The following is a 12,667-nucleotide window of genomic DNA, read 5'->3' on the forward strand; positions in this document are numbered from 1 at the left end:
GCGGAGCGGCTGGGCCCGCGGGCCATGGCCGCTGAGCCTGCGCGTCCGGAGCCTGTGCTCCGCAACGGGAGAGGCCACAACAGTGAGAGGCCCGCGTACTGCAAAAAAAAACAAAAACAAAAACAAACAAACAAAAAATATTAGCAAACTGAATTCAACAATACATCAAAAGTATCATACAGGGACTTCCCTGGTGGCACAGTGGTTAAGAATCCACCTGCCAGGACTTCCCTGGCGGTCCAGTGGTTAAGACTTCGCCTTCCAATACAGAGGGTGCGGGTTCAATCCCTAGTCGGGGAGCTAAGATTCCACATGCCTTGCAGACAAAAATCCAAAACAGAAGCAATATTGTAACAAATTCAATAAAGACTTTAAAAATGGTCCACATCAAAAAAAAAAAGAAAAAAGAAAGAATCCGCCTGCCATTGCAGGGGACAGGAGTTGGAGCCCTGCTGGGAAGATCCCACATGCTGCGGAGCAACTAAGCCTGTTCACCACAACTATTGAGCCCACGCTCTAGAGCCCATGAACCACAACTACTGAAGCCTGTGCACCTGGAGCCTGTGCTCCACAACAAGAGAAGCCACTGCAATGAAGAGTATCCCCTGCTCGCCACAACTAGAGAAAGCCCGCAAACAGCAACGACGACCCAATGCAGCCAAAAATAAATAAATAAATAAAATTTTTTAAAAAAGATGATCTTCAAAAATAAAAAAGGAGGATCATACACCATGATCAAGTGAAATATATTCTAGGGATGAAAGGATGATTCAGCATCCCCACATCAATCAATGTGATACACCACATTAACAAAATGAATGATAAAAACCACATGATCATCTCAATAGATGCAGAAAAACCATTTGAGAAGATTCAACACCCATTTATGATATAAACTCTCAGTGAAGTGGGTATAGAAGGGACATACCTCAACGTAATAAAGTCCACATACAACAAATCCACAGCTAACATCATACTCAATGGTGAAAAACTGAAAGCTATCACTCTAAGACCAGGAACAAGACAAGGATGCCCACTCTCGCCACTTAGTTTCAACACAATATTGAAAGTCCTAGCCAGAGCAATGAGGTAAGAAAAAGAAATAAAACATGCCCAAATTGGAAAGAAGAGGTAAAACTGTTACTATTTGCAGATGACATGATTTTATGTGCAGAAAACCCTAAAGACTCCACCAAAAAATTGTTGGAAGTAATAAACAAATACAATAAAGTTGCAAGATATAAAATCAATATACAAAAATCTGTTGCATTTCTATACGCTAGGCAGAAAGAGAAATTAAGAAAACAATCCCATTTATAATCACAATAAATTTAACCAGGGAGGTGAAAGACGTACCCTGAAACCTGTAAGACAGTTGAAAGAAACCAAAGAAGACACAAATAAATGGAAAGATATTTCATGCTCATGTATTGGGAAATTTAACATTGTTAAAATGTCCATATTAAGGGACTTCCCTGGCAATCCACTGGTTAGCACTCTGCACGTTCACTGCTGTGGGCCTTGGTTCAATCACTGGTTGGGGAACAAAGATCCTGCAAGCCATGCCTCATGGCCAAGAAAAAAATAAATAAAGCCAATTAAAAACACACACACACACACACACACACACACACACACACACACACACACAACAACAACAAAAAAGGTATTTCCCTGGCGGTCCAGTGGCTAAGACTCCACACTCCCACTCCAAGGGGTGCGGATTCAATCCCTGGTCAGGGATCCCACATCCTGCATGGTGCAGCCAAAAATAAATAAATAAAATGTCCATATTACCTAAGACAATTTACATTACAGATTCAATGTAATCCCTATCAAAATCCCAAGGACATTTTTCACAGAAATAGAACAAAAATTCTGAAATTTATACAGAAACAGAAAACATCCTGAATAACCAAAACAATCCTGAGAAAAAGAACAAAGCTGGAGGCATCACATTTCCTGACTTCAAACTATATTACAAAGCCATACTAATCCAAACAGCATGGTATTGGCAGGAAAACAGATACATAGATCAATGGAATAGAATGAGAGCCTAGAAATAAAACCAAAAATATATGGACAATTTATGACAAAGGAGCAAAGAACATACAATGGATCTTCAATAAATGGCACTGGAAAAACCAGACAGCCACATGAAAAAAAAAAAAATGAAACTAGACCACTACCTCACACCATACACAAAAGTTAACTCAAAATGAATTAAAAACTTTAATGTAAGACCCAAAACCATAGAAATCTAAGGGAAAAAAAGGCAGTATCCTCTCTGACATCCATCTTAGCAATAGCTTTCTAGACATGTCTCCACAGGCAAGGAAAACAAAAGCGTAAATAAACAAATGTAATTATATCAAATGAAAAAAGCTTCTGCACAGCAAAGAAAACCATCAATAAAATGAAAAGACAACCTACCCAATGAGAGAATATATCTGCAAATAATATACCCAATAAGAGGTTAATATGCAAAATATATAAAGATCTCATACAGCTCAAGAACAACAACAAAAACCTGATTAAAAAATGGGCAGAAGACCTGAATAGACATTTTTCCAAAAAAGACATACAGCTAGCCAACAGGCACATGAAAGGTGTTCAACATCACTACTCACCTTGGAAATGCAACTCAAAACCACATGAGATATCACCTCACATTTGCCAAAATGACTATTATCAAAAACACAGGCAATAACAAATGTTGGTAAGTATGTGGAGAAAAGAGAATCCTCTTGCACTGCTGGAATGTGAATTGGTACAGCCACTATGGAAAACAGTATGGAGATTCCTCAAAAAAAATTAAGAATAGAATATGATCCAATAATTCCACTACTGGTTATTTATCCAAAGAAAGTGAAAACACTAATCCAAAAAATTATATGCACTCCTATGTTCATCATGGCATTGTTTACAACAGCCAAGATACAGAAACAATCCAACTGTCCATCAAGAGATGAATGGATAAAGAAGATGTAAGATATACATACACACACACAAACACACATGCACACAATAGAACACTTCTCAGTCATAAACAGAAGATGAAATCTTGCCATCTGTGACAACACGGATGGACCTTGAGGGTATTATGCTAGTGAAATAAGTCAGACGGAGAAGGACAAATACCACAGGATTTCACTTACATGTGGAATATAAAAAAGTAATAAACAAACAAAACAAAATAAATGAACAAACCAAACCAAACAAAAACAAACATGTAACAAAGTAGTGGATACTGGGGGCGGAGGAATGAGTAAACAGGATCAACTGTACAGTGATGAATGGAAAATAAATTTTTGGTGGTGGGCAAGCTGTAGGGGATACAGAAGTAGAAATATAATGTTGTACATGTGAAACTTATATAATGTCACAAATCAATATTACCATAATAAAACTATATTAAGTTAAAATAAGTGGAAGGAAGGAAGGAAGGAAACGAAAACAAACTGAATGACTAGAAAAACAAAAAAGTGAAACGCTAAAAAACAACTGGTGTTGAATTGGGCATGGGTAAGACTTGAGAGGGAGATTATAAAATCTAGGATTCTGTACTCAGATAAAAGAGAAAGTATAAACAATGCATTATCAGTATGGTTTCTAATGAAATGATAGCTCAGATCTCAAACAGATGAACCAAAGGCCTTGTCCTTCATTCAAAAACATGAAAAAAAGCTGGTAAATAAATACACGTTTTTATTGTTTTAAATTGTTTCAGAAATGTATTTTGATTCCTTGTCTTAACATTTGTTTTCAATAAACTGACCACCTTGTTCCTGCTTACAATAAAGGTCCTTCACTATATTTAATGTCTCACTATTATCTTTAAATAAAGATTTTAAAATATTTCCCTATATCCTTATTATGAGACTTTGCCATTCTATTTATTACATTTCCTATTGCATTTCCATTTTTAGCCTAAACAATTAAATACATGACACACATTAGGCACACACATCATACCTGACAAGCATACATCATACACTTCCAACAGATTTTATCCAGAACATATATCACTCAGGCACTACTAGTGCATTATAAAGAGAAATTATTTTTCAATTGTATAGTTGATAGGCCAGCTAAAAATCAACGATATCTTCACAAAATTGAAATATAAACTATATTTGCAGAGACAGAAAAGTGACCAGGTTTCTAAATTTTTAAATGCTAAGTACCTAAATATTTCACCATCACCACCTTTATTAACAGTAACCCCCAATAATAAGGAGACGTAAGGAAAGTATAGTGTTGCAGTCAAATGAGAAGTGCCAGAGAATGTTTACCTTCCGATTCTGATCATAAGCAGAGTCAATCCCCAAGATGCTATTCACTTCCACATATGGATATTTCTTCTCCAGGACACTGACCACATGTTCAACTTTAACTTTTTCTCCAGTCCTTACTTTGTTATATACCTGAACAAAGAAAAACCAGGTAACCAACTACACTTTCACATGTAAATTTCGGAGTATTTATTACAAAAATTTCAGAATGTAGAGGAAAAATGAAAACAATAGCTAATTCTCTTAAAAAGAGCAAATGGGCCATATTAGCAATTCTCCCTTTTCCATATACTTCCTTATGCCTTCTTATGTTAGAAACTACATATTCTTAAAATGACTCAATCAGTTCATATTCACATTAAGTCCCAAACGCAAAAATGTGTTAATTTTTTAAAAATCCGAATACTTATAAGTAATCTTTGAAATAAGAACTCATGTCCATGAAGTTTAAGGGGAAAAAAAGTTTCAAAATACATATGGCATAGTCCTTGTTTTTAAAAGGCAGATATAAGACAACAACAAAACTGTGTCTGTACATGTACAGTTAAGCGTCTAGAAGGATGCAAGCTTTTAACAGTGGCTGCCTTTAAGGAGCAGGATTAAGGAGAGCAGAGACAGATTTTTTAATCAACACACTTTAATATTATTTTTAAAAGTTTTAATAATGAACATAATTTTTTTTTACTTTTGCAACTAAAAATAAAGAAATGAAAACTCTTCATCCTTTCCTTTATACACACAGCTGTGAGGGGAAAAAACTTTAAAAAACAGACTTAAAAACCCTTATTATCCTCAGCAACTTCATTGGAACTTATTTCATTCTCCAGAGCCTACTGCTAACTAAGGTCCCCCACCATTTCTCACAGAGATCACAGCAACAGCTCACCAACTAGTATCCCTGCCACTTTCTTTACCCTTCACCAGATCTATCTCCATACATGCATCAGAATGAGGTTTTAATTGGAGTTTAACTCTGTGAGCTGGACACCTATTACCCAGCCTAATGGCCTCAATGACCACTGAGGTTCCCCTCTCCACTCTGCTCTCACAATATTCTGCTCAAGTCATACTAACAACCTGGAGTCACTACCTCTGATTTGCAGCCACTGTTCAACTGACTCCTGTTTTCCCTCCTACACTCAGCCGGGACAACTTCCCACTCCACAAAAATGTCCATGGCCATCCCTAGTGGAGTGAGGTCCTAGTGCTGCTGTAGCCAGCGGTGCTTCCCACACTGTACCAAATCATCTGTGTGGAGGCGTCCCCCACTAGACTGTAAGGTGTTTGAGGACAGGGGAAAATCTTATTCTTCTTTGTATCCCTAGCAGCTGGTACAGGCCTGGCAAAGGGTGCATCTTTAATAAAAGTTGGCCAAATAAATAAATGAACATTTCAATTAATAAAAAATGCCCCAACTGAACATACCAAACATAATAAACAGCAGGCTGAAATCATGTTTATGGGTAAAATAAAAGTCATGAAAATAACTGCTTTAAAGATAAGTTTTTCAATAACACTAATCTGTAAGCAAAAGAACTATTACTGGTAAACTTTTTATACTCAAAAATAGAAAAAAAACAAGGAGAGTTCTCTGTTTGAACTTAAGCAAGTATCTTAAAATATATATATATAAATCAGGGTATTTCACAGTTTCCAATTAAAATGGAGAAAACAATTAATAAGAATTTTATGACTTGAATATTAAACTGATTCCTAACGAAAATATCATGATGGTCTTAAAAGGGAAGAAAGCAAAGTTTTTTTAAACAAGTAGAGAACATCACATTTACCGAAAGGCATTAATCAGTGATTTCAAATCGCCAAAAGGCAGAAAACTAAGATACATTAATGTATTAGTATCTAAAGAATCTTAGCTGAAATCACAACAATCTATTATTAACATTAGTGTACCAATAAAGGCAACTCCGGAAATACAAAATGCATGAAGTTTGTGTGAATAATTTACTTTTTTCTCTTTCCAGAAATACAGAATCTCCTTACCACATACTGTTTCTTAAAGTAAGTTAGATTTTTAAAAAGTATCTGCCATTTTGAACAAAAACATACGTGTGTCAGAGTTTGGAAGGCATGATAATCATCCACTTCTTGGGCAACATAATTATACGCTCTCAGAATAGCCACTCCAGCATCCTGCATCCCATCAACATCTTCAGAGTCATTAACCACAAAGATGAAACCAAGTCTGAGGGAGAAAGGGAAGGGCAAAAAAGAAGAAAAAGAAACATCTCGAAGAATGCAACCAGTTAAATAAGGAAAGGCATCCTCTCTTGAAAAACACATTTCACATCATGCTCTAACATGGTTGGCAAAGGCATTCATCACTTGCAGAATAAAAAAGCAGGTTCCCAAAGGTGGCTTAGACTTTTTAAGTATTAAAGCAAGCTGTTTCAATATCATAAAATGAGGCCATTACTGACATTTAAGGTATTGCCATAGTTTTAGATGGAGATTTTGTTCTGTTTTTAAATAAAAATTAGGGGAAGTGAAAATTCTCAGAATGTGAAAACATATAGAAGGGGGGGGTGGATTTTGAGATTTCATACCAGCAATATGGGCATCATAGGTAAATGGAAAGCATAAAAATATTTACTACTGTCATTAGGCAAAAAGCTACACCCATGCTGAACTGGGCAATTGGGACTGACATGTATAAACTGATGTGTATAAAATTGATGACTAATAATAACCTGCAATATAAAAAAACAAACAAACAAAGCTACACCCAAAGTTAAAGTTTATTACATTTTAATGCAGATTTTTTTTTTTTTTTTTGCGGTACGCGGGCCTCTCACCGCTGTGGCCTCTCCCGTTGCGGAGCACAGGCTCCGGACGTGCAGGCTGAGCGGCCATGGCTCACGGGCCCAGCCGCTCCGCGGCATGTGGGATCTTCCCAGACCGGGGCACGAACCCGTGTCCCCTGCATCGGCAGGAGGACTCTCAACCACGGCACCACCAGGGAAGCCCAAAGTTTATTACATTTTAAAACTTAAAGGAATAAACCACAACGAGCTACCATTACACATCTACAGACTGGCCAAAAAAACTTGCACTGGCCATTATAGAGGCCACTAGCCTCTATCTTAGAGCAAAAGCAATGAAAAAAAGGACAGTCTTTAACTCAAATGGATCACAGACATAAATGTAAAACACAAAATTGTAAAATTCCTAGAAAATAACAGGATAAAATTAGGTCATCCTGCGTTTGGCAATAACTTCTTAGATCTCACACCAAAAGCACAACCCACAACAAAAAGAACTGATAAGCTGGACTTCATTTAAATTAAGAACTTCTGCTCTGCAAAAGAAACTGTTAAAAGAAGGAAGACAAGCCAAGATGAGCAGAAAATCTGTGCAAAACACATATCTGATAAAGGACTGATATGCAAAATATGCTAAGAACTCTTAAAACTAACAATTAAAAAACAGGGCTTCCCTGGTGGCGCAGTGGTTGAGAGTCCGCCTGCCGATGGCAGGGGACACGGGCTCGTGCCCCGGTCCGGGAAGATCCCACATGCCGCTGAGCGGCTGGGCCTGTTAGCCATGGCCGCTGAGCCTGCGCGTCCAGAGCCTGTGCTCCGCAACAGGAGAGGCCACAACAGTGAGAGGCCTGCGTACCGCAAAAAAAAAAAAAAACAGTTAAAAATGGGCCAAAGATCTAAACAGGCACCTCACCGAACAAGGCATACAGATGGCAAATAACCACATTAAAAGATGCTCAAAATCATATGTCATTAGGGAATTTCAAATTAAAACCATAATGAGATACCGCCATACACCTATGAGAATGGCTAAAATCCAAAAAGTACTGACAACATCAAACTCTGGAGAGGATGGGGAGCCACAGGCACCCTCATTCATTGCTGGTGAGAATGTAAAACAGTACAACTACTTGGAACACAGTGTGGCAGCTTCTCAAAAAGCTAAACACACTTTTACCAAAAGATAAAGTAATCACACTTAGCAGTATTTACTCAAATGCGCTGAAATCTTATATCCATACAAAAACCTGCATACAAATGTTTGTAGCAGCTTTACTCATAACTGCCCTAATCTGGAAGCAACCAAGATGTTGTTAACAGGTGAAAACTATAGGACATCCATATAATGGAATATTATTCAGTGATAAAAAGAAATGAGGTATTAAGCCACAAAAAGACATGGACAAAGCTTAAAAGCATACTGTACTGCTAAGTGAAAGAAGCCAATCTGAAAATGTTACATACATCATGATTGTGGAAAAGACAAAAACTATGGAGACAGTAACAAGATCAGTTGTTGCCAGGAGCTGGGAGAGAGGGAGGGAGGGAGGGAGGGAGGGAGGGACAAACAGGTAGAGCACAGGGCATTATTAGGGCAGTGAAACTAAGCTATATGATACTATAATGGTGGAAACATGTCATTATACATCTGTCAAAATCCACAAAATGTACAGCACAAACAATGAACCCTAATGTAAACTATGGACTGAGTTAATAATAATGTAGCAATACCAGTTAATTAATCAACATCGCTCTAAAAAAATACAAAGTCTATTAATTTTTTTTAAAAAGTACAGCCTAGAAATATATGATAAACATATATCAAACATCATGCTCTCAGGAGGTATGTGTAGAATCTGTGTATGCATGGATGAGGTAGTTGAGAGGGCTTGTTTTTAGATTATAAATTGTCTTTGTCTTTTTAAAACCCCTCTTATGACAGAAATCAAATGAGTAAGTGCGAAGCAGAAATGACCTTAATATTATTCTTATGAAAATAAAAATAAGAGCTAGAACCTAATTATCTCTTCACAAAGTACTTCGCTTTCCCAAGTATTCAATTTTTAAAAAGGGCATCAGATTGTTCTGTTAGCTAATCCAGACTACTGTTTCTCTCAGGACCAGTCACTCATCAAGTACCAGTAGGGAGGCTCTCAGATTTGTCCCCTCCTCTCCTCAGTCCCTGCCAACAACTCCGTGTACCACAGCAACTCATACAAAGGAAAACAACCGCTGGTCTGCCTTGGTCTTTCCACCAACTGTTCACAACATGCCTGTGACTTAAGTGTCTTCTTCTCACCTACCTTTGCAATCTGAAGAGCCCATGCCCTATTCCTGACCCTCAATGCGATTCAGTAAATCTTTAATTAATGCCCACTGTGTACCATGAGCCAACTTCTTTTGTGTTCTTAATATTCCCTTTTCATCAAAACATAGCTCTGGCTCAGGTTTACATTAAAAATTTCATTAAACTCAAAATCTCTGCTTTTCCATCAATGAAAACTCGCTATTTTCTTCAAAGTCTATCTTAAATCCAACTTTGCCATGAAACCTTTGTCCTTCCCAAATATGTCTATAATCTTTTTTTTCCCTGAAATTCTAAAGCACTTAGAACTAGCAAGAACATAACCTAGCACTTGATTGAATATCTTACTGTAAGTAGGCACAGTAATTTTTCCAAGAGGGTAGAAATGTGGCTTATGTTCCACTCACAGCATTTAGCTCAGTGTTGAGTATGGAACACACAATAACGTTAATTAGCTAAAGAGCTCCTTTCTTCTTTATTTTCATGTTTTCTAAGAATTCAAATTTTATCAACATGTAAAATTACCACATTCTATTCAGAATGTGGGAATATCTTAATCCTTATATGTAAAACCTTCAAACGTTGTTCTGAGAAGGTACAGTGGAAACCCCAGCCATTTAAGTACCCCGCTGGCAGATTTAGTAACACAAGTGAAATAAATGGGTCTGTTTTCATCTATAAAAAGCTGTGTATACATTTAGTCCTTGACAGTCTGACAAAAGTTCTTGGCAAAGCTCCTTATCTCTGCTGAAGGTAGGCTTTGTGATATGAACACTTACTTAGGAAAATTCCCTAAGCAAGCTGAGATCACATGTTATTTTTACACAGGCTATTTATTAATAACTCAATGACGGTAAGATTCTATTCATTGAGAATCAAATTCTCTCCCCCAAAAGATACTGGCTTCATACTGAGCAAAAGATAAAACTGCCCTTAATGACCCCCATGATTAATTATCCTACAATTCAGTAACACCAGACTTGTTAAGAATGACAAACAAAACCTCAGCTAAACAAGATATACCATCAAATCGAGGTGTTACCTTAGTGGTATATGATTACTGAGGAACATCTCAGCTGTGTTAATCAACTCTGCAGTGCTCTCATGAGCAGGATCAACTATGAAAACCTGTAGGGAAGGGAAAGGAAAACATGAAACGACATTTATTCAAATGTCACTGCGCCAATAAAAATGCCTTAGTCTTTACACTTGAAGGCCACCTTTTTCCAGCTACTTTCAAACCACATTAAAAAAGAAGTTATACAAAGAGCAGTTACCCTCCCTCTGTATTCAAAGAATGTGGTACTGAAAGGCTAAGTGATTTTCTCATGATCTTACGCTAACAACATGGGAATTGTATCCAGCTGGCTAATACATGTCCTTTACTACACCTAACAAAATCCAAATTTTATTAACTCTCCCACCTTAGAAAATGGAGATTAGCTTCCTGTGTATTCATTTCGAAGGATCTCTGAATTAAGAATTCATTTAGAACACAATTTTTAGACCACAATAGTAGCTATCATGTATTAAGTTCTCATGATGTACTTTAAAAAATAATTATCCCATTTAATCTCATTTAATCAAATAAAGTTCTCATTTAATAAAGTTTAATAAATTATCTCATATGGTAAGAGTAAAAGAGATTGAAATTTTGACTGGGAAGGAAAAAAGTGGTTTCAAGAGTGAGGCAAGTATAGAGGATCGTTCCCCTTGAAACTTCCGAGGAAGCCAACCTTGGCCATAACCTGCCCCGTCTCTTTAGGAACTACATGAGGTAAAAGAAAGACATGTGAGGAGAAAAGAGCGTCAATTAAAAGCCCTTTTCCTCTATCTCTAAAGCAGTGGAATAAGGATTAAAAAGCAGGAGCTGACGAAGATTTATTTAAGGGAATACACTGAACTATTAAATTTTAGGTATTAAGATATTCAAGAAAAATGGTAGTAATATATTCATCTTCTGAGTAAAAAAGAACTATCTTAAAACTTAACACAGTCTAAACCGTGAGATTAAGGATGAGGAGCATTTCCTCATACATTGACACTGCACAGCCCTACAAACAATCAGTACACTTCCCAACCCTCCCAGTGTGAATATGGAGCTAGAAAAAGAGCGTATCTAGGGGTGGTGGTGGGGAGAAGCAGCTAGTAAAGAAGTGAACGTTCTAGATATGACAGAAAAGAGGGGAGAAGGCAAGGAAGAAATAGAGATCACAGCCCAGCAATAAGGAGTTTTACTTACCATGTTGTGCAAGTTCTTCCTGATCTGTCGGATAACACCAGGAAAAGTGGGGCGAAGCAACTCCTGTAGACTAGAAGGCCATGAATTATATCTGCTATCAACCTCCAGGTTGTTGATCCACTACAAAAAAGAAAGAACACAACATTGTGCATACACTTTAGTCACCATTAGTGAAATTTGCAGAAATAACAATAAGACTTTACATTATTTCAAGAAGAATCACATGGGAAAGATCATTTTTGAAAATATAAAGATCAAGTAGAAAAACGAATGACTAAAACACAAGCCACAGAATAGGAGAAGGTATTTGCGACCTACTAAATCAATAAAGGACTAGTGTCAAGAATGTCTGTAGAAATCTAATATATCAATTAAAAACAGGCAAGCAACATGAGAAATGGAAATGAGTCAAGAATATAAATAAGAAATTTACAGAGGAAATTTAAATGGGCAATTTACACAAGGAAAAATGTATACCTTTACTAGTAATCCAAGAAATATAAACTGAAAGCACAATGAAATTTCACACTGATTAAACTGGAAAAAAAATTTTAAGTTTGTCAATATCCATGAATAGGCAAAAATATAGAACAATGGGAATTCTCACACAATTCTGGTGTCTGGAAGTCACTTTAGAGAAGATGACCTAATAAAGTTGAAGCCTTTATTACTACCCTACCACTAAGTACTACAGCTCTAGGTGTCTACCCTAAATATATTCTCACATGTATGCACGAAGAGAGAGGTACAAAAAGAGCCATTAACAGTACTGCTTATTAACAGCAAAACATTAGAAACAACTAAATATCCATAAAAAAGAAACGGATAAATAGTATACAATATTTGTACAAAAAGAGCAGGGTGGGGCTTCCCTGGTGGCGCAGTGGTTGAGAGTCCGCCTGCTGATGCAGGGGACATGGCTGGTCCGGGAAGATCCCACATGCTGCGGAGCAGCTGGGCCCGTGAGCCACGGCCACTAAGCCTGCGCGTCCGGAGCCTGTGCTCCGCAACGGGACAGGCCACAACAGTGAGAGGCCCGCGTACC

At 37.3% G+C, this 12,667-nt stretch overlaps 1 protein-coding gene across 1 annotated transcript in view; it reads right to left on the minus strand.

Moving 5' to 3' along the window:
• UGGT1 (UDP-glucose glycoprotein glucosyltransferase 1) overlaps positions 1–12,667 on the minus strand; it is a 110,086-nt gene that overhangs the window by 63,237 nt on the left and 34,182 nt on the right. Inside the window, exons 14-17 of the mRNA XM_007461314.1 lie at positions 11,623–11,742; positions 10,423–10,508; positions 6,363–6,498; positions 4,296–4,427 (exon numbers count right to left, since the gene is read on the minus strand). Coding sequence (XP_007461376.1) covers positions 4,296–4,427; positions 6,363–6,498; positions 10,423–10,508; positions 11,623–11,742 — 474 coding nt within the window. The remainder of the gene's footprint in view (positions 1–4,295; positions 4,428–6,362; positions 6,499–10,422; positions 10,509–11,622; positions 11,743–12,667) is intronic.

This window comes from Lipotes vexillifer, unplaced genomic scaffold, assembly GCF_000442215.2.
Source record: "Lipotes vexillifer unplaced genomic scaffold, Lipotes_vexillifer_v1.1 scaffold158, whole genome shotgun sequence".
In the NCBI taxonomy this organism is placed as follows: Eukaryota; Metazoa; Chordata; class Mammalia; order Artiodactyla; family Lipotidae; genus Lipotes; species Lipotes vexillifer.